This window comes from Brassica oleracea, chromosome C9, assembly GCF_000695525.1.
Source record: "Brassica oleracea var. oleracea cultivar TO1000 chromosome C9, BOL, whole genome shotgun sequence".
Lineage (NCBI taxonomy): Eukaryota > Viridiplantae > Streptophyta > Magnoliopsida > Brassicales > Brassicaceae > Brassica > Brassica oleracea.
Window position 1 is genome coordinate 2,661,208 of NC_027756.1, and position 21,898 is coordinate 2,683,105.

The following is a 21,898-nucleotide window of genomic DNA, read 5'->3' on the forward strand; positions in this document are numbered from 1 at the left end:
TATATATATGTCATTTCCCACAACTCTCTTCTTCACAACACACAACTCTCTTCCTCTCGAACCTGATGGCGTTTAGACTATGTTCCTCATTCAGCCACCAATTACTATTTCGAAGATGACGATAAGGAACATGAGTCATTCGTCTGTCTGCCAATTCAGTGGAGCGACAAGGAGAAGTGGACGGAAGTGCAGTTGGTTTATACTTGAAAGGAACCTCCAACCATCGTCAAAGGTTCCTCTCAAGTACAAACCAGCTGCACTTCCGTCCACTTTCTCCTTGTCATTCCACTGAATTGGCAGACAGACGAATGACTCATGTTCCTTATCGTCATCTTCGAAATAGTAATTGGTGGCTGAATGAGGAACATAGTCTAAACGCCATCAGGTTCGAGAGGAAGAGAGTTGTGTGTTGTGAAGAAGAGAGTTGTGGGAAATGACATATATATATAGAGAAATATAACAATGATTTTACAAGAAAAGTTTTACATGGATTTTACATGGAACATTTACAACGACTTTACAACGAATTTAGGTAAGTTAAAGCACATTGAATGCACGTTTTCACCTTTATATAACGGTAACATGATTCGTTGTAATGTCGATGTAACGTTTACAACTATTTCGCATTCCACGTACTTTCGTCGTAAACTTACATTGACTTTACGACGAAATAATTACCATGGAGTTTACGACGAAATAATGTCTCGTCGTAATTGCGTTGTAAAGCCCATGTAAAGTTACGAGGAAATAATTTCGTCGTAAACCGCCGTTGTTACTGCTACGTTTTCTTGTAGTGTTTATACATACCATTTGAAATATGTCGAAAGGTACTGTAATAGCATAGCACATTATAAGCAGATTATATACCAAGTGGTGCATGACATATTCAATCTTCATCTAATTTGAATGACCTATCGTCATTTTTGAACCATTGAATCAATTTTCGTGGATAAATGATTAAAATACCTAAGTGGTTACCACATCAATAACGAGGTATATATAATCATAGTCACCCCAAACGTTTTGTGTATAAGTGCAGCTCCAATGAATCTAGACTATCACTGAGGCAATATTCACTTGAAGGAATCGCGCTCATCACACTGATGACATGGGGCAATACTGCCTTTTTGGATTTTGTGAAATATCACAAGAATAAGGCAAAATTTTACCCTTTCACTCCCCAAATACAACAATATGTAATCAGTTACTGTCAGAAGAGTTATATTTTGGGTTTATACTTTCTAGTACAGCTGACTGATACTTTTGCATTTTCTTTTCCTTTTTAATGGATTATAACTTCTCAAAACATTGACAGTACAGTTAGAGACAACAGTGATAAGACCACGGAGTTGAGGTGTAGCCATTAGTCAATTTTTATCCGAGAGTGGGGGAGATCGCATGACTCTAGACGGTTTTTCGGCAAGATTCAAGATTGCTTAGAGCATCTCCAACTCATCCATATATTTGCCTCTATATGTTATAATAAAGGAAAATCTAATTCATTTTATCTCTATTTCTTCTCCTAAAATAGAGATTGCTATTTAATTGAGGCATTCCTCTATAATAAAGACATATTTTTTTTTATTTACACAATAGTCCTTTAACTTTATGTGGTTATAATTAAAATACATATTTACGTAGAAATACATTGTTTTTACATATAAAACCCAATTATCTTTTGTTTACATAATATTTTTAATTTTTTACAGTTATAAGTAAATAAAATAAATAAATAATAATATTATTTTATGTGAAAGTCTATTTTTTTTAACAAATAATACTTAAATTTTATATTTAAAACTAAAATTATTAATTAGTTTAATTACTAAAAAATCTACATAAACTTTACATATTGATAACATATTTATTTAAATATTAATTAATACAACATATTAAAATAACTTATCATTATGGTAAATTACTTTCGGATCTCCATAATGATGGTTAGATAATGTATACTTTGTTTTATTATTCTTTTTAATGTTTTTGTAACAAACTGTTTAAATTAAATAATATTGCACTTTTATAAAAAAATCCAAAAGATATAATGAATGATTTAATTTTCAACATTTATAAGTTAAAGGGTGTTAATTGTAAAATTCAAAAAGAATCTCTTAAGAATGATCTTTTTTAGAGGGGAAAATAGAGGAATACATTGGAGAGAAACTCACCTCTATTATAAAGTTCCTCTATTATAGAGGAAAAAATAAAGAAATACATTGGAGATGGTCTTAGGTCGTTTTGGTCTATTCACGTTCTCTGCTTTCTCAGTTAACTTTATTTTCTTCCTTTTTAACTAAGAAACATTGATTCATTCTTAGAGTGTGGATGCTTGGCATTTTAATATTTACAACTTGTTTGTTTCCTTCAAAACATTTTTCCAAATTTTAGTTGATTCAAATTCGGATAAAACATTCGTCTAGCCTTCAAATTTTACATGCTTAATACATATGGATCATCCGACTTCCAAACTATCCAAAACATATATCATCCAATTTGTATACCGTGATTGTTTTATGTTAAGGCCGGTCCTAAATATGAATCATACTAATTTCATTCGGTGCCAAAATCTTCAATACAATAATGGAGAAAGTTCTTCAAAGTGGATCGTTGAAGCAGCGTAAGGGCATCTCTAATGAAACACTAATTTTCCTTTATATTTTACATTAAAATAGAGTAATTCTATAATAGAGTTGAATTTGTTTCAATAGTTTACTCTATAATAAAGTGAAATATAGAGGAATGTTGTTTTTTTACTCTAAATATAGAGGGATATATAGTACAAAAATATTAGAGCAAATCCAACTCTATAGAGTAAATATAGAGGAATATAGAGTAAAAAAAAATATTTCTCTATATTTCACTCTATTATAGCGTAACTCTATTATAAAGTAAACCATTAGAGCAAATTCAACTCTATAATATAGTTACTTTATTTTAGTGTAAAATATAGAAAAAAATAGTGTTCTATTGAAGATGATCTATTGAGTTCATGTGTGACATTAAAACATTCTATTATCACTTACCTAGTACTACTCTTCTAGATGCTTCTGTTAAATCCCCAAATCTCAGACCAGTAGCACATGTAGTAGGTAGATAATTTCATGAATAGAACCACACATCTACACTGATTTTCAGGGAGGATTAATATATGGATATAAGATATTTATGTACACTTTTATGCAAATAAGATAATAGGCATGAGGGGAAGGTTTCTCTCTCCTTCTGCTCTGTTCTCTCTCCTAAATCCGACACAGAGGAAGGGATGAGAAAAAACCTCAATCGGAGATCCTACAACTCCATCTCCGGTTATCGAGTTTGATTCTCGGAAGCGGTGATTCCTTCTACACTGCTGTCGAAAGCTTTCGTCTCCGGGAAACGGTTGCTCTGACAGCACCGGTTTCGCCGGCTTTCGCTCCGGGAAGCGGTGGCTCTGATAGCACTGTTCTTTCGCCGGTTTTCTCTCCGGGTTGTTCCGGAATCAGTTTCTGATCTACGCTTATGATCTCCCCTTTGCCCAATCGACTCTCGATCTGAGAATCCATGTTGTTTTTGGATCGATCGCAGATGATTGATGTACTCTTAGAAGCGTAGATCCTTGGTTCGAGATCTATAGTCTTCAACGGGTTTGGCTGGCTTTCATGGTGGAGTATGGTCGCGTCTTTTCTATGACTCCGGCGGAAGATGATGTCTCCAGTGGATGTCCGAATAGTGCGGCGACAGTGATTTGCATGCCGGTGAAGTGAGGTGGCTCCGATCTTCGGACACGTGCCCTCGTGTTGGGTTTCGGTGATGTGGCGGCCTTGTGACGCGTGTTTCTCGCTGGTGAGGTCTTGAACACTTGTCCCGTCCATGTAACACACGTGAATGAAGTGGCGCTTTCCGGGTTTAGGTTGATGGGCTTAAGGCCCAAAGTGGTCTCTTTTTTAGTTCGTCCTTTTGTTTTGGACTTTATGGTTTTATCTTTGTATCGTTTTTTGTGGGTTTGGTCCTTTGGGTTTTAACCCTTTAATAAACTAGATGGAAAAGAAAAGGCAGATAATTTCATGACAAAAAATAATAATATCACTATGCAATAATAGGGTTTTATACATTTATTTTTACTTTTACATTACTTGGTGTCGGCGGTGCTGAAGTGTTGATACATTTAAATTAGATGGAAGGTTAAATAGACAAGTTTCTATAGTTGAAAGTCCGTCTTGCAAAAAACAGATAGTTTGAGGGTTTTCTTGCAAATTGATTGTCGTCGACTAAAGATACCCTAAAAATCGAATCGCTTCTTCAACTTCGCCGTAGTGCGCTCATCCATCGTAATGGCGAGCAACAATCCGTCGCAGCTTCTTCCATCAGGTATCTCTACTCTTCTTCCTTCAACATCTCTCACTTCTTTGTCTTTATTACAAAACTAAATCGAAAAACTTGATCTTGAATAAAAAGACCTGGTCTCTGTTTCTTGGTTGCAGAGCTAATAGACAGGTGCATAGGGTCGAAGATAAGGGTGATAATGAAAGGAGACAAGGAGCTCGTTGGGGTTCTCAAAGGCTTCGACGTTTACGTCAACATGGTCCTTGAGGATGTCACCGAGTAGTAAGTCTCCTCTCGCTTTCTTTTTTTTTTTTTTTTTGCTATGATCGGTTTAGTTCGGTTAATCGATTGGGTTGATCCGGTTTAGGAGATCATATCTTCGTGTCTTTAAATCGTGCAGTGAGATCACAGCAGAAGGAAGCCGTGTAACGAAGCTTGATCAGATTCTACTCAATGGCAACAACATCGCCATTGTATGTCACCTCCATGTGATTTATGATTATGAACACTTAAACCATTTTGAATCGTCAAAATGCTAATAAACCGGTATTGAAAAAATGTTGTGTATGCAGTTGGTGCCAGGTGGAGCTCCAGAAGACGTAGAATGAGATTTTGGTTTTTGATCCAACTCTTTTGTTCACAAGACAAGTTACTAGTTGATCATTTCTCAACTCATAATGACAAATTGTTCTATTGAAGTTCAGTAGTTCAGTGGTTCTACTTATTCAACTTCTCTTTGCGTTGTTCTATTGACCGTTGCTTCTTTTAGACATTCGTACATTTGGATTAGTAGTCATCAACAGAGTGTACTCTCTCAAAAACAGATGCAGCTCTCATACCAGTGCATGTTGCATTCACATTTCACTTGTACCATGCAGACGCGAACTCAGCTGCAGCGCGCTTGTGAGACTCCATCTGTTTTTTTCTATACTGAATCAGTACGAATATAAGATAATTAGATAAGCTAAACCAACGCCGACTATGGCAATAACAATAATATACTAGAATCTAAGCTAAATGGGCTGAGACAGATCCATAAATATAAATCCCAATGACTTACTACCATTTTGGCTGTTGAATGAGAAGTGGCCAACTAGGTGGAGACAAGTTGCTGCAAGGGGGAAGTGGGCGGTGCAGTCAGTACCCATCATCGATCTTTATGGACTACCCATCACCCATCCTTCCTTTTTCTTACACCAATTTGGCATCACTTTCCCAAACCTTGTTTAAGAGACCAATGCGTGATTTGTTAGTACGTTTCTCAATCCGAACTAATCTTATGATTCTTATCTAATCCCAAATGTAAATACAAAGTTCAAAGCAAGTTCATTAAAGACATGGTCAACATTAACAAAGTAGGAAGTTATGATAAGGCCAATAGCACACATATGAATTCCATCTGAAGAAGCAAAAAATGCTAATCTCAAGACAGATGAAAAAGAAGTTTCACTTCCCAAATTCTTTAGTCTCTTTCTCACCAATCATTCTCCATCTCATCAACATGCACCACTTTCACCAATTCTCTCTTCTCTCTCTCTTTATCTCTGACTCTTATCTCTTCTGTTCCCAAGCCCATACTTGTAAAAGAACCTGCTCCCAAAGTTGGCTCTGCTCAGAACAGAACACTTAACAGTAATAGCACTAATGAATCCACTCACAGTTTCAGATTCTTCACATTTTCCAACGCTTCTCAAACACCATCTAACTTGGCTTCTCTTCTACTTCTCATCTTCTCCATCACCCTTTTAAACTCAACTTCTCAAACCCACAACACACATTATCTCTTAGGTCTCCAGCATAAGGTATATAAATAGTCATATATACCCTTTTCATTTAGTCACATTGGCTCTCCAAGTTGTTTGGTTCACTTATTGGAAACTAATCTAATCTTATTTTTAGTCTCTTTTGGTGTAGTAGAGGTAACATAGAATGGAAGAAGATCATCAGCATCATTTAGAAGAGGAGGAGGAAGAAGAAGATCAGATCATGCCAACAAAAGAAGCCAACAAGACAGACGAAGACACATCTTCATCTAGACTATTCCCATGTCTCTTCTGTTCTAGAAAGTTCCATAGTTCTCAAGCCCTAGGAGGCCACCAGAATGCTCACAAGAAAGAGAGAACCGATGCTAGAAGAGCAAAAAGGGCTTACGATTTTGTCAACAACAATGACTTGCTTCACACGTTACCTGTCTTTTTATCCTCCCCATCTCCACACGGACCACACCACTTGACCATCTTAAGCTATCCTTCCTCTGCGTCCATTGGATGCTTTCAAGCTTCTCATACAGACCTTCCAATCTTCAGATCCAACGGTGCACATGTCGTGTTGGCGTCATCCCATCAAGGTAGAGATAACAAAGGAGGGTATCTTGGTCAAAAACGTGTTCAAATTTTGGATCATAACTGTAACGTGGTGAATAGTGAGGATGGTCAAAGCCAGTGTTTTGATCTCTCCCTCCATTTGTAATCTTAGGATTTATTGTTACATTAGTGGGAAAAGATGTTTCCACACGTGACAGTACTTCTACGTATATGTTTCTTTCATGCATGAGAATCGTCCTATCGTGAACAGAATCCGAAGATTTATTGTATCCCGATGCATATGTTATAATGGTTATAGTGCCACGAGAAAGCTAGCTAATCTACACTATGTAGAAGATAATATTTTCAAGCTGCCAAAGGATAATTTAAAAAAAAATCCTCATGTGGATACCAGACTTAATTATTTTAGCTGGGTTTTTCTTTTGGCTCGAAATTATTATCTAGTAAATTACTATTAAATGAAGAAAGGAAAATCAAGAACATGATGTCACAAAAAAAAATGGAAAAGAACACTCACACATGACATAATCTGTTATTGGCCGAACTCATTATTGTTTTCATAATATCACGGAACATCTATGCATATTGCAAAAATTATTTTGGCTAATTAATGTTGGTCAGTCTGGAAGCCTAATCACTGTCCATTGTCCAACATGTGGAAATTAATGACCGACTGAATTGTGTGTCTAGTTCTGAAAATAGAGATTTTGTTCATTTAAACTATTTTCTTTAAAATTATATATGAAATTTATTAAATAATAGTAGATACTATTCCCCCCCCCCCAAAATAGTAGATATTATTATGCTTTTGAGTTTATATTTATTTATACTTTTATTTGTAAAATAATTTTTCTTTCTTGCGTTAAATTTATATATTAGAACGGTTAAAGTCATAGCTATCTGTAATGATTAAGAGATTTGCTAATATATAATTAATCATAAATTAAAAACGAATTTTACTGATTTGATAATTATTATTATTACTAAATATATTAAATTCATGAATATTTTGAAGTTATCTTACCTGATAAAAAGTATATATGTTGTGCTAAAAAACTTTGTTATATATATATAAAAATATTGTTTAATTTATTATTAAATTTTAAAAACTCATGAACAATAATTTATTACAGCCTTTGAACTAATAATATCTATTTATAAAATTATAATGTTTATATTTCACAGACAAAACACTACTAAAAATATAAATACAAATAAAAAAAGAAACCAATAAGAAGAAGACACAAAATATCATGCTTTTGAGTTTTTAACATAAAAATTAAGTTCGTTTCTCTTCTTTACTATTTTCTCTATTTATTTCATTGCTACAATTATGAGAAATATTCTAGCGGTTGATAATACCTTTATTTAAATCAATTTTGCTTTACATCCTTTAACTTTTTCTTTCTTGGCACCATCATGTAGCTGTCATGGCGGTGAGAGACTGTGGAAACCGTGGCAGAAGAGGACGAGGAGGTCATAGACTCTTCAACTAAAAGAAAAGAACTCTTGATCATTTGCTTCTGTATTTTCACCTCTAATCTAAGTATAATTTTTTGGTTTAAATATTCTAATTATGTTTTAGGTTCTCATAGTAAGCTTTTGCTTAATTCTCTATCTTCTTTCAAAAGCCTGTATGTTTGTCCATTTTGGTAGAAACCATTTTTATTATAAAAATCCATTATGTAGCTGTATAAATATGTACAGTTATAGTTAACAGAGGCCGAATCTTAACGTTTTCTTATAAAAATACAGTAGGAAAAATATATGCAAACGACGATGATTGGGTCTTCAAGGTAATACACGCAAGTTTGATTGGGTTTGATTTTGTAATCTGCCACGTTGAGCTAATCACCGGCGTGTTTTCCGGACATTCGCCGCTGACGAGAAGATTTCTATATACATGTGTTTATGTTAAACAATAACTTGGAGACTTTTATGAGACGAACGTGTCGGAATGAACAGCCGTCCGGCACATGATATACCTGGCCTACCGCACGTGATAGAAAGAGGGATGCCAATGAGAAAATTAAATAGCAAGGAGATGAAAATTGGAAAGTAGAAAAAGCTCGGTTTGTTTTGTTATTTGGTTATTAAAACTTTGGATATGATTAGGCAATAGAACAAACAGAGAAGTGGTTCATCTATGATTATTAGTCGAACGTAATAATAACTAATCAAATAAAACAAATCCCAATTAAAAATAGTACCCCAACTTTGTCCATTTAGCGTATTTTCCCAGAATAGAAGTATACATTTTGGTTGATACTAAACTTTATATTATGTGAAACGTATATTGTTTTAGTAAGTACAACATATGAAAAATGTGAAAAATTTACAATTATAACATCAACTATCATTAAAATTTCCACTTTGATTAACAGTTTGTACAACCTATCTTTCTGTTATTGTATCATTTGTCTCTTGTCACATCACGGACATTATGAATTGTGTAAAATATCTCTACAACTATGGTGAAATATTTATTTCATTATGCGGCCTTTTTGAGTTATTGTCATAATTATAACAAAATCAATTTAATGAAGTTGTATAATATTTTGTTTAAAATAATTAATTAGGTCAAACATTATTCTAGTAGAATATGTCCCGGCCATTTTCTCCTATAAAACAACACCTCCCACTAGAGCCCTTCTTAAACTCTTTTCATCTTTTCTCCTTCCTTCTTGGAATACAATAGACCGACAAAAGCCTCTGCATCAGACAGAGACAAAGAAACACCACAGAGCAGAGGAAGAACAATGGGTATCACCCAAGTACTTGTCCTCTTCGCTTCTGCATTACTCCTATCATCAATGCTCTTCACTGGCGTCGATTCCACCAGGTGATTAATTGTTATTATATCGAAATTTTCTTAGCTCAGTATGGGGTTAATTGTTTTACGTGATCTGGTTCAAAGAACGTAGCATTGAATCTCCAGCAGCAACTGAAAATTTTATGGTAGAACACGACAACTCTTTTTCTTTGAATTACTGATCTGCATAACTTGATTTTGTAATCTCAAAATTCTTGTAGTTCAGGATCTTTCTATCGACCATGTACAGATCCGTGTCTCAAACACCAATGTTTTATTACTAACTACCAATGCAACAATTCAATTTGTATACTAGTAATGAATTAGCGATCGAGGCTTAGTAAATAGTTTTTATAATTGAGTTGTTTCATGTTGGGTTAGAGATAGTAAATGTAATTCTGTTGTAATTAATGAATTAATTAATTGATTTCAGGTCTAATGAAACATGGCATGAACATGCAGTTGATAATCCAGACGAAGTAGCTGCCATGGTGGACATGTGAGTTTTTCTGTTGCTTCAAAAAACCCTATATACAGTTGGTTGTGTTTTAGCTTTATTAGCATACTAGTAATTATAATGTCTGTTTGCTAATTCTTAAATAGGAGGTACGTATCTGTTTCTTCAATTGCAGTTGGGTACTTATTAGTATAAAACAATAAACTACACTTAACCTACACGTTTGGTTGGATAAATTCGTGTTGATTTTCTATTGGAATTAATTAAGGAAAAAATTCAGAAAACTGGTAAGTTGTATTTATGTGGAGCAGAGTACTCACATGGCACTTCTGTAAGAAATTTAATACATTCTGGTCAAAGGGGAAAACACCACACCTCGAGATATAGACGCAATTCGAGATAACTTATACTTGTAGTATGTACGTGAAAGGCGAAAGATAAAAAATGGTGTGGGAAAATAATTAGTTAAGATAAATTCTTTATGCTCATCCTTACCGAGCGTTTCAGAGTTCTGGCGGTGGACCAAACACCAAAACATCATGTACTGATGTACATGGATGGCTTCATTTGGTTATAGATTTGGGTGAGATTTTCTCATTAAATGCAATGCCACCAGATCATATAGTTGCATCATTGAAATAAAACAAGAAAAATATAAAGTAATAAATATTATTGCTTGCGAAAAATCTTATGGAATTATTAGACACATTGGTCCAAAAGAACACGTGTAATGTTTTTGTTTCGGAGAAAAGCATGTGTAAATGTTCCAACAAACACCTAATCGTTAGTAATAGTGAACTGCGACCAGCCCATGCAAATGCCTCGTGTAGTGTTCTTTAGAACCATTTCAATTGGCACCAATAGTATACAGAAGCAGTTATGTGAAACTTATTATCATTTTGAACATCACGGATTCACGGAGATAAACACGTGATACATTAGCTTAATTTTTTGTAGAAATTTAAGATATTGATAAGTGAATTTTTTTGATAAGTAAAATATTGATTTAAGATCTTCAGAATTTTACAGATTGTATATATACAATTAATATTTTAAAAAAAAACTGATTAAAATTCTTACTAAACTATACAGATTGTATATATACAATTAATATTTAAAAAAAAACTGATTAAAATTCTTACTAAACTATATGTAATTTCCAAAATCTCAAAACCTGTATTGATCGCAAATACTAAAAATGTTGCAATTAAGCTAATTGCTGAGAGTATTTTGGAGTTCAACTTCGTTTCTCTAATATTTTAACAATTTTCTTTTGTTTTGCTTCTAGAAACTAAAAAGATATGACTTTTATTCGTAAATTAAATAATTCCTGCGCCAATCAATGCATAAGAACGTTCCCACCGACGCATTAAGTGGCCCACCTAATAACAACTATTGGTTTAATCTCGGTTAATCATATCAAATTAATTTATAAAACAATTATTTCGGTTCGACTAAACCGGCTTTGATGTTTCAGGAGCACCCGTAACAGCACAGAGCGGAGACGACTCGGCTACTTCTCCTGCTCCACCGGCAACCCCATCGACGACTGCTGGCGCTGCGATCGCAAATGGAAACTCCGCCGCAAGCACCTCGCCGACTGCTCGATCGGATTCGGCCGCAACGCGATCGGCGGCCGCGACGGCCGCTACTACGTCGTCTCCGACCCGGGCGACGACAACCCGGTGAACCCGACCCCGGGAACCCTCCGCCACGCCGTGATCCAGGACGAGCCGCTCTGGATCGTCTTCAAGCGCGACATGGTCATAACACTGAGAGAAGAGCTCATCATGAACAGCTTCAAGACCATCGACGGCCGCGGCGCCAACGTGCACATCGCCAACGGCGCGTGCGTCACGATCCAGTACGTGACGAACATCATCATCCACGGCGTCCATATACACGACTGCAAGCCGACGGGGAACGCGATGGTGAGAAGCTCCCCGTCGCATTACGGGTGGAGGACGATGGCGGATGGCGATGGGATCTCGATCTTTGGGTCGAGTCATATTTGGATTGATCATAACTCGCTTTCGAGTTGTGCTGATGGGCTTATTGATGCTGTGATGTCTTCCACGGCTATTACTATCTCCAATAATTACTTCACCCACCACAACGAGGTAAAAGCTTCAATTGGTTTGTTGGAGTTTTTTTCCCGGTTTTCTCGGTTCTTGTAAAAAAAATTTGGAACTAGCTGATACCCAAAATAAATCCGGTTTGGTTCAGGTTTTTGGAATAATTTTGGATAATTCAGATTTTTAGATAAAATATCAGGATAGTTCAGTTTGTTCAGATTAAAATATTAGGTAATTTGAATAATTTCATATAATTCAGATAAAAATATTCGGGGAATTCAGTTTTTTGAATATTTTTAGTTTACAAAAATATATTATTATTTTAAAACTAATTATAACTAATATTTTAGGTATCTAAATCGTATTTTGGAGATTCATGTACTCAATGGGTTCTAGATTCTAAGTTTTTTTGGATTCAGAGAAATAAGAACGGTTTGGATTTTTGGGTTTTGGTAGTAATGATAAAGGAACTTGCTTGACAGGTTATGTTGCTGGGGCATAGTGACACCTACACAAGGGACAAAGTGATGCAGGTTACTATTGCTTACAACCATTTTGGTGAGGGCCTTATCCAGAGGATGCCAAGGTACATATTTTGAATGGTTTAGGATGTTACTCCTCATTTGGATTTGTCTCATTGGGTAGGTTGTTAGATTTAGAAGATTAAAGAATGAACATTTTTTTAATTCCAGGTGTAGGCATGGATATTTCCATGTAGTTAACAATGACTACACGCACTGGGAAATGTATGCAATTGGTGGCAGTGCGAGTCCCACTATCAACAGCCAGGGAAACAGATATCTTGCTCCGAGCAACCGGTTTGCTAAAGAGGTGCTTACTTTCTTCCAAACATCAAAAGCTGTAGGAACACAAGTTATCACTGCGGGTTCCTATACAGTTTTGCTGATAGGATCTATTCTGTGTGGGCAGGTGACAAAGAGAGACTATGCAGGGGAGTGGCAATGGAAGCACTGGAACTGGAGATCAGAAGGAGACCTTTTCCTAAACGGTGCTTTCTTTACACGTTCTGGATCAGGGCTTGGAGCTAGTTACGCTAGAGCTTCAAGTTTAGCAGCCAAATCATCTTCCCTTGTTGGCGTCATCACCTCCAATGCCGGTGCTCTTAATTGCAGAGCTGGTCGCCGGTGTTAATACTTACTAATTAATTTTCTTTTGGGGTTCTTTGCATTTATACGTGGCAATAGCACACTATTGAAATGTCCGAGGCTTGATTTAAAAAAACTGCCTCGACTGTATTATAAAAGTCGTATGCTTATATTCTTGTTGTACCACCATCTTATATTTTGATTGATGTATCTATAAAAGGCAAGCAAAGTTGGAACTCTTCCTTACTATCTCATCTTAATATCTCCTCACAACGATGATTACATAAACTTGAAGTTCACCAATTCATTGGTTTTACAAGTACTCCCTCTCTTGTATAAGTGACATTTTGATATTTTCACAGAAGTTAAGAAAATATAATTAAAGTATATTTAGGTTTTATTAATTATATCTATTTAATTAATATTATTTGAAATAAATTAAATTATTTACACAATTAATAAATTTTGAAATTAATTTATAATAAATATAGAATGCGTTGGAATGCTAAAATAAATTCTTTGTATAACAAAAAAATGTTATCACAGAAGAAGTATAAACCCTGTTCGGAACTATGCTAGGCGCTAGTCGGGCGGTGATCCCGGGCCTAACGAGTTATAAAAAAATCGGAGATTAATCAGAGTATACGCGGAACCTAGTTTTTATATATTTTAATTATAAATATACATATATATATTAAAACATGTGAAATCTTAACGTAGAACCGAGATAGTCCATCGGTTCGGGAAGCATTTGCTGCTGTAACAGGTAGAGTGTTCGACGCTTCAGATGAAGCATCATTTCTTTTTTATTAAATAAGCGCGAATTAGGAAAAAAAAATTAAAACTGACTTATATTTGTCCCACATCGGCTACTTATGTCTGTGACGAGTCTTGGAGTCTCCTATATATACATACAGAAGGATTCTTATTTTTACAGACAATTGGGCCTATTTTATGGGCCGCATTATGTCTCAAAAGTCCAATAGTTACTGGTTTAAATTCGGTTTTTAAATTATTAATCGGGTTCCCGATTAGTTCAGCCAATTTGATCAAATCGTGGCAGTGAACATCCGTCAAACGCCTAACCGGGCGCCTAGTCGGCTAGGCGTCCGCGTTTTAGAACAAGGAGTATAAACAAGAGTCCAAGACATAGCAGTTATTTGTGGAATGCTGTGACTAGGCGCCCGCGTTTTAGAACAAGGAGTATAAACAAAAGTCCAAGACATAGCAGTTATTTGTGGAATGCTGTGACATTTATTGATTGTAATGCATAATGTTGGTGAAGTCCTCGTCGACTGGCCAAGGTCTGGCATGTTATTATTAGATCTAAGCTTGGCCAGTAGCCTTTATTAGGCTAAGTCTGGTACATGTTGGTTGGGCATGACTAAGTCCGACAAAACCATAGAGATCACAAACCGGAATTAAAAAAGATGTGAACCAGACTAACCCCATTTGGTGCTTGACGAGAACATCCCTAATAATAATTGATAGGTGTGGGGTATTATCGTCTCGATGGGATAAGAGCGGATGTGAAGGTGGTGAAACCACGTGAGAGGAGACAGCAAGCACATGAGAGTGAATTAAAGAATGGGCCTTAATATCATTGTCAATGTCGTGTTATGTTGTTGATAAGATAGGTTTGGCCAATGGCTTGCTTCTCTTTCATTAAAATATTTGCTTTACCAAACGCTTCTCCTAACATGTCACACTACCTCAATTAATTTAATTTGTTTTAAGCAATGTAATTTTTAGACTACTTGAATATCTTGGGTATCAGGTTCGATAAATCTGTTGATTTTGTGAAATATTGTTGGCAAAGCCTGCAGTTCAACCAAGAATGTCTCAAAAGAAGACCACTCTCAGTCTCAGCCCAAAACACGAGTGAAGAGTTGGGCCTGAACACACTTAACTCATTGCGCAAACATCTTCAAGGGTCTGCATCAGCTCTGGCCGTGTCTAATGGAAGTGTTGTGGTCGATAGTGATGAACTGATGATGTGTCTACCTGTGGCCGTCACATGTAATTTTCCTTGAGAAATGGTACTAGTATTTTTTTAAACGGAGATTATACTTATTTTGTGCTCACACCCTACACAAAAACACATGTAATTAGAGTTACGACTAAAACAACGCATTTATCATGATGGTCAACAAAAGACATGAAAATTGAAAATTTCAGTCAACAAATAATATTCAGAACTGTAATTGTCAAGACATTTAAAACTTATTCTGTTTTTAATAGATGATGTTTTGAAGATTTTTTTTGTTTCAAATTACATGATGTTTCAAATTTCAATATAAAATTTATTGCTTTTTATACTGTATGATACTACGTTATATTCTGCAAATTATTTTTCTATTAGTTGAATTATGTTTAGTTAGATAATTAATGACCATAATTCCAAACGCTAAATTAAAAGAAAAAACAGAAGGAGTATTAAATACATTTTATTAAATACATATTGTTTCAGTTGATACATTTTTACTACCATGATATTGTTTGACTCTGAGGTGGAGTAGTATATAAGACAGATTCTTGGTGAAAGAGAAAACGGATATTACAATACATCTTAAGAAATACTAAAAACATATAAAAACACTTTCATCATGTCCAAGCAATTTGTTTCTTATTTTATGGTTTTGATGGTTCTCTTCTCAGGTAAATTGTCTGTTTATTTATATTATCATAACTATGTCGATATAGAAGCAGTTGTATTTAAATTGTATAAAATTGTTTAAAATTTGGCTACAGTGTTACTGGTCGTTCCTAAAACTGAGGCTCAAAAGAGATGCAACAAAGAACTTATGCCAGGGAAAGAATGTTTGTTGGCAAAGTGCAGGCAAGTGTGTTTTAATACGTTAAAAGGGTTCGGAACTTGCATTGAGAAGCCACCAGGCTCTGATAGTTATACCTGTTATTGTTTTTACAATTGTCAAGCACCATGATTTCTACAACAGTCTACGATGTAAAGTTATACTTTAATTTTTTAATCTACAAAAAAAAAAGGTTTAATTTACTCTTCTATGGATAACCCTATTTATAATTTTACTTACAACTTAAATTATCTGTGAGTCTGTGACCCAAGCCAATCTAAAGTCCCATATAATAATTATATATGTGCGTGACAATGCTCACTAGAAAAGATCACATATATCTTGTGCGAGCAAGGAAATAACAGACTACGAACAATTAGGCACTTTTGTCTCGTTGTTAAAAAAAAAGGCACTTTTGTCTCAGGAAAGTGTATTCCGTCTTCTTGTTTACTTTCACCAGTAATGCGATTACATCAACACAATGATGTTTGCTTATCTCGTTGGTTTCACTTGTTAACTTTGGCCATTCATAAAGGTTTACTTGCTTGAAGTTCAATCAATACTCTCAAAACAGATTCCTTCTGACAAAAATTGTATGAGCATTTTACCAAAAAAAAAAAATTGTATGAGCATGACACACCCTTTGTCATTTAGGAAACATTTTAACATTTCAAGACTATTTTAGAAAAGCTTCAAACTAGGTTCTGAACATTCAGGAACAGATTTAGCCAGCCATAATATTGTGCACTGAAGCCCAATATCCATTTTTTGTTGCTAAAAACCCAATATCGAGATTTCATATAGTAATAAAATCCATTAGGGTCTGTCTGTAAACAAGAGCGCCTTTAAGTGGAGGGACAAATTATGCGACCGTTATGGATCCAATCCAATGTCTCTCCGATTCTTTAATAGTTAAAGACCTGATTTTTTTAAAAAATATATTATTTTATTTTAAAAATAATAAAAAAGAGGCAAAAAGATATTTTTAATGAATATGTTTTTGTTTCCATCACAATTTTTATTATAAAAACTACTTATAGTATCTTTTTAAAGAAAAAATATTTATTGAAAACTTGAAATCAATATTAAGTTTAAAAAGGAATATGAAACTATTGAGCTGGCCCTGTCTATAAATACATTATATTCGAGAAAAAAAGTTACAACTAATGTTTTTTCTCTTCTAAAAAGATCATGACACTGAAACAAAATCCATCAATATTCAAAACTTATTATCATTACCAATTGTTTTTCTTTTCCTTAATAAATGAAACGTTATTATACTAATACAATAATAGACGCGGTTTACTTCAAACGAGGAAGAATCTTAAACGCTCTGGCTCAGGTCTCGAAAACAAACCAACTCACAATCCTGACTCATTTGAGGAAAACTATGCAAAACCACATGCCCTTCGTTTTTTCTTCTATCTTAATCTTGTAATTACAGTTTTTCAAGTTCAGTTTTTGTATTTTTAGTTAAATTACATAAAAAGGTAACAAAACTATTAATTCTTGGTCGTTTTTAATACTTCCAACATTTTTCTTATGGGTCAAAAAAATGCTAAAACATATAAATACAATATTTTCCAAAGATGCCAAAACTAACAACGGTAAGTTTAATCTATGGACTATTGTCATTAGACATTTGTCTCAGCAAACAGACTTTAAAGAAAAAGTTAATGACAGTAATTGATTATTCAGATAAAAACAGAACCTCGAGGTAAAAGAAAAAGACAGAGCATATGAAGTTCATTTACTTCTCTAAAGTGAAAGCTCCCTTAAACCCTACGCCAAAGAGAGAGAGAAAGAGAGAGAGAGACTCAAAATCGATGCAGAACCGAGAAGACTGGTTTTGGATTTGAGAGCCAAAGGGGAAAACAAATCTTGTCTTAACAAATGCCGATTCCAAGAAAGGTCTTAACTGTTACACTCTTCTTCTCTCTGTTTCTACCTTTCTTCATCTCCTCGGCTTCTGCATCGAGCAACGAAGTCGCTGCGTTGGTTTCTTGGCTTCGCAGCTCGAACTCTCCGCCACCGACAGCGTTTTCAAGCTGGAACCCTTCTGATTCAGACCCATGTCACTGGCCTTACATCACTTGCTCCTCTTCCGACAACCTCGTTACAGAGATCAATGTCGTCTCTCTTCAGCTAGCTTTACCATTCCCTACCAACATCTCTACCTTTACCTCACTTCAGAAACTCGTCATCTCCAACGCCAATCTCACCGGAAGTATCTCCTCCGACGTCGGAGACTGTTCTCAGCTCAGAGTTATAGACTTAAGCTCAAACAGCCTCGTTGGTGAGATGCCTTCGTCTCTAGGGAAGCTCAAGAACCTCCAAGAACTCATCTTAAACTCCAATGGCCTCACCGGAAAGATCCCGCCTGAACTCGGAGGTTGCGTGTCTCTCAAGAATCTCGATATTTTCGACAACTTCTTATCAGGGATCCTCCCGTCCGAGCTCGGGAAGATCTCGACGCTCGAGAGCCTTAGAGCCGGAGGAAACTCGGAGCTTTCAGGGAAGATCCCAGAGGAGATCGGAAACTGTGGGAGCCTAACGGTTCTAGGGCTCGCGGCCACGAAAATATCAGGCAACTTGCCAGTCACGTTAGGTCAACTAAGCAAGCTCGAGACTATATCAGTCTATTCAACAATGCTCTCAGGAGAGATCCCTAAAGAGCTTGGAAACTGCTCTGAGCTTATCAATATGTTTCTATACGACAATGGCTTGTCTGGCACGCTTCCACGAGAGCTAGGTCAACTTCAAAACCTAGAGAAGATGCTTCTATGGCAGAATGATCTTCACGGTCCCATCCCTGAAGAGATTGGATTCATCAAAAGCTTAAACGCCGTTGATCTCTCTATGAACTCTTTCTCAGGAACCATACCTATGTCTTTTGGTAACTTGTCTAATCTCCAAGAGCTTATGCTTAGCAGCAACAACATCACAGGGTCAATACCTTCTGTTCTAAGCAACTGCACAAGGCTTGTTCAGTTGCAGATTGATGCTAATCAGATCTCCGGTTTAATTCCGCCGGAGATTGGATTGCTCAAGGAGCTTAACATCTTCTTGGGGTGGCAGAACAAGCTAGAAGGGAATATTCCGACCGAGTTAGCTGGTTGTCAGAATCTTCAAGCTCTTGACTTGTCTCAGAATCTTCTCACTGGTGCTTTACCTCCTGGTTTGTTCCAGCTTCGTAATCTGACCAAGCTCTTGCTTATATCTAATTCCATCTCCGGTGTTATCCCACCGGAGATCGGAAGCTGCACTTCACTTGTCAGATTAAGGCTTGTCAATAACAGGATCACCGGAGAGATCCCTAGAGAAATAGGGCTTCTTCAGAACCTTAGCTTCCTAGACTTGTCTGAAAACAGTCTCTCCGGTCCAGTTCCTTGGGAGATAAGCAACTGTTTACAACTTCAAATGCTAAACTTGAGTAACAACACTCTTAGAGGTTCCCTCCCTCTCTCTTTATCTTCTTTAACAAAGCTTCAAGTACTTGATGTCTCTTCAAATGACTTGACTGGCAAGCTTCCTGATAGTCTTGGTCAGCTCCTTTCGCTTAACCGGCTCATCCTCAGTAAGAACTCCTTCAATGGAGAGATCCCTCCGTCTCTAGGTCATTGCATGAATCTTCAGCTTCTTGATCTCAGCAGCAATAACATCTCTGGAGCCATACCAGAAGAACTCTTTGACATTCAAGATCTAGACATTGCCTTGAACTTGAGCTGGAACTCATTAGATGGCTCTATCCCGGCCAGGATCTCAGCGCTTAACCGGTTATCCGTGCTGGACATTTCTCACAACATGCTTTCAGGGGACCTCTTTGCGTTGCCCGGTCTAGAAAACTTAGTTTCTCTGAACATCTCTCACAACAGATTCTCTGGTTATCTTCCAGACAGTAAGGTTTTCAGACAGCTAGTAGCAGAAGAGATGGAAGGAAACTCTGGACTATGTTCCAAAGGTATAAGGTCTTGTTTTGTCAGTAACAGCACACTGTTGAACACCCAGCACGGTGGAGATTTTGCCCACTCACAAAGACTCAAGATAGCCATTGGATTGCTTATCAGCGTGACAGCGGTTCTAGCAGTACTAGGAGTGTTAGCGGTTTTACGCGCAAGGCAAATGATTCAGGAAGGTAATGATTCAGAGAAGGGAGAGAACCTATGGACATGGCAGTTCACACCTTTCCAGAAACTCAGCTTCACAGTGGAACATGTACTCAAGTGTTTGGTAGAAGGTAATGTTATAGGGAAAGGCTGCTCTGGAGTGGTGTATAGAGCAGAGATGCCTAACCAAGAAGTCATAGCAGTGAAAAAGCTCTGGCCAGTGACGGTGACGGTTGCCAAGACATCAGGAGGTCGAGACTCATTCTCAGCTGAAGTCAAGACACTTGGGTCGATCAGACACAAGAACATAGTCAGGTTCTTGGGATGTTGCTGGAACAAGAACACTAGACTTCTTATGTATGATTATATGTCGAATGGTAGTTTAGGAAGCTTGCTTCACGCGAGGAGTGGCGAATGTAGCTTAGGATGGGAGGTTAGGTACAAGATTATACTTGGTGCAGCTCAGGGTTTGGCTTACTTGCATCATGATTGTGTTCCTCCCATTGTTCATAGAGACATCAAGGCTAATAATATTCTCATTGGCCCCGATTTTGAGCCTTACATTGGAGATTTTGGTCTTGCTAAGCTTGTTGATGATGGCGACTTTGCTCGTTCTTCCAAAACCATTGCTGGTTCCTATGGTTACATAGCTCCAGGTACTTTCGAAATTTATATTTTGATACTAGTTCACTGACTTGAATCATTATTGTAATCCTTATTAGTAGTTTAACACTCTTTCTGTCAAAAATATGTATGTTTGAGAGTTTTCACATTAAAAAAACATATTAAATTATGATTGTAAATGCATTATTTTATGCAACTATAATTTTTAACTAACAAGAATTCAGTAAATACAATCAATTTTTTTAAGTTTACAATTTAACATAATAAAATTGCATAAAAACCTTAAAATATTTTTTTTGAAACAATTTTTATTTCTAGAACATGAATCTTTTTAACATATAAGTTGGTTGAAAAGATTATAACAATTTTTAACAATTTTTAAAAATCTTTTTACTCGTATATACTCTACGATAAGAGTAGTATAACATTTTAATACATTCTCGTTTATTTGGTTGAAACTTTTCAAATTACATGTCCATTTCAAGTTGATAGCAACATATATCAATCGGGCATAATAGATTTGTTTGACTATTGTACTATGCAGAATATGGATATTCAATGAAGATAACAGAGAAGAGCGATGTGTATTAACAGGGAAGGAACCGATCGATCCAACAATACCAGACGGACTTCACATAGTAGACTGGGTCAAGAAGATCAGAGATATACAAGTAATCGACCAGGGACTACAAGCGAGGCCAGAGTCAGAAGTAGAAGAGGTGATGCAAACGCTAGGAGTTGCACTTCTCTGCGTGAACCCGATACCTGAAGACAGGCCTACAATGAAAGATGTGGCTGCTATGCTCAGTGAGATACGTCAAGAAAGAGAGGAACCGATGAAAGGTGGTGGGAATAATGGTTGCTCGGGGAGTTGTAATAACAACGGAGAAGGGAGAGATGAGTCTTTGTCTTCTTCTACTATGCAGCAAACGGCTAAGTACTTGAGAAGTAGTAGCACGAGTTTCTCTGCGTCTTCTTTGCTATACTCTTCGTCTTCTTCTACTTCTAATGCTAGACCAAATCTGAAATAGATTGTTAATTATGTTTCTTAGGGAACAAGTTCTCTACTTCTAAAGTTATCTATGTGAGGTTGTGATAAACTCTTGTCTTTTTAAACCAAGAAATATAAACGGAACAATAATCTAGAATTTACTTTATTAATGTTTTCATGACATAATAATTATGAAAATATTACATAAACGTTTTACTTTATAAGTGTTTAAATGAGAAAGCATTATTAATATTTATTTCAAAAGATAAAATACCATTAACCGAG

The 21,898-nt window shown here is 36.0% G+C and overlaps 4 protein-coding genes across 4 annotated transcripts; all 4 read left to right on the forward strand.

Annotated features, from left to right (window-relative positions):
* The first annotated feature begins 4,186 nt into the window (after positions 1-4,186).
* LOC106316876 (sm-like protein LSM5) lies at positions 4,187-5,073 on the forward strand. The gene is made up of 4 exons (XM_013754745.1): positions 4,187-4,350; positions 4,464-4,587; positions 4,706-4,778; positions 4,878-5,073. Exons 1-4 carry the CDS (start codon positions 4,314-4,316, stop codon positions 4,911-4,913), a joined length of 270 nt encoding a protein of 89 aa, XP_013610199.1. The 5' UTR covers positions 4,187-4,313; the 3' UTR covers positions 4,914-5,073.
* A 715-nt stretch (positions 5,074-5,788) lies between these two features.
* On the forward strand, positions 5,789-6,926 carry LOC106318676 (zinc finger protein 1-like). The gene is made up of 2 exons (XM_013756760.1): positions 5,789-6,107; positions 6,205-6,926. The coding sequence occupies exon 2, from the start codon at positions 6,235-6,237 to the stop codon at positions 6,772-6,774; it is 540 nt and encodes a 179-aa protein (XP_013612214.1). The 5' UTR covers positions 5,789-6,107; positions 6,205-6,234; the 3' UTR covers positions 6,775-6,926.
* Positions 6,927-9,276: 2,350 nt separating this feature from the next.
* On the forward strand, positions 9,277-13,318 carry LOC106318675 (probable pectate lyase 20). The gene is made up of 6 exons (XM_013756759.1): positions 9,277-9,471; positions 9,875-9,940; positions 11,376-12,018; positions 12,456-12,559; positions 12,666-12,804; positions 12,904-13,318. The coding sequence occupies exons 1-6, from the start codon at positions 9,389-9,391 to the stop codon at positions 13,123-13,125; spliced, it is 1,257 nt and encodes a 418-aa protein (XP_013612213.1). The 5' UTR covers positions 9,277-9,388; the 3' UTR covers positions 13,126-13,318.
* Positions 13,319-17,671: 4,353 nt separating this feature from the next.
* Positions 17,672-21,742, forward strand: LOC106318674 (LRR receptor-like serine/threonine-protein kinase RCH1). The gene is given in 3 exon segments (XM_013756758.1): positions 17,672-20,654; positions 21,167-21,208; positions 21,211-21,742. Coding segments are annotated over 3 exon segments (3,354 nt in total). The 5' UTR covers positions 17,672-17,785; the 3' UTR covers positions 21,654-21,742.
* The last annotated feature ends 156 nt before the right edge of the window (positions 21,743-21,898 follow it).

Bases quoted from the DNA above. Each gene is read 5' to 3' on its own strand.
- LOC106318675 (XM_013756759.1), top strand. From the start codon at position 9,389: ATGGGTATCACCCAAGTACTTGTCCTCTTCGCTTCTGCATTACTCCTA. The intron at 12,560-12,665 runs GTACATATTTTG...TTTTAATTCCAG, and splicing joins CTTATCCAGAGGATGCCAAG to GTGTAGGCATGGATATTTCC. The intron at 12,805-12,903 runs GTGCTTACTTTC...CTGTGTGGGCAG, and splicing joins GCAACCGGTTTGCTAAAGAG to GTGACAAAGAGAGACTATGC.
- LOC106318676 (XM_013756760.1), top strand. From the start codon at position 6,235: ATGGAAGAAGATCATCAGCATCATTTAGAAGAGGAGGAGGAAGAAGAA.
- LOC106316876 (XM_013754745.1), top strand. From the start codon at position 4,314: ATGGCGAGCAACAATCCGTCGCAGCTTCTTCCATCAG. The intron at 4,351-4,463 runs GTATCTCTACTC...TCTTGGTTGCAG, and splicing joins GTCGCAGCTTCTTCCATCAG to AGCTAATAGACAGGTGCATA. The intron at 4,779-4,877 runs GTATGTCACCTC...TTGTGTATGCAG, and splicing joins ATGGCAACAACATCGCCATT to TTGGTGCCAGGTGGAGCTCC.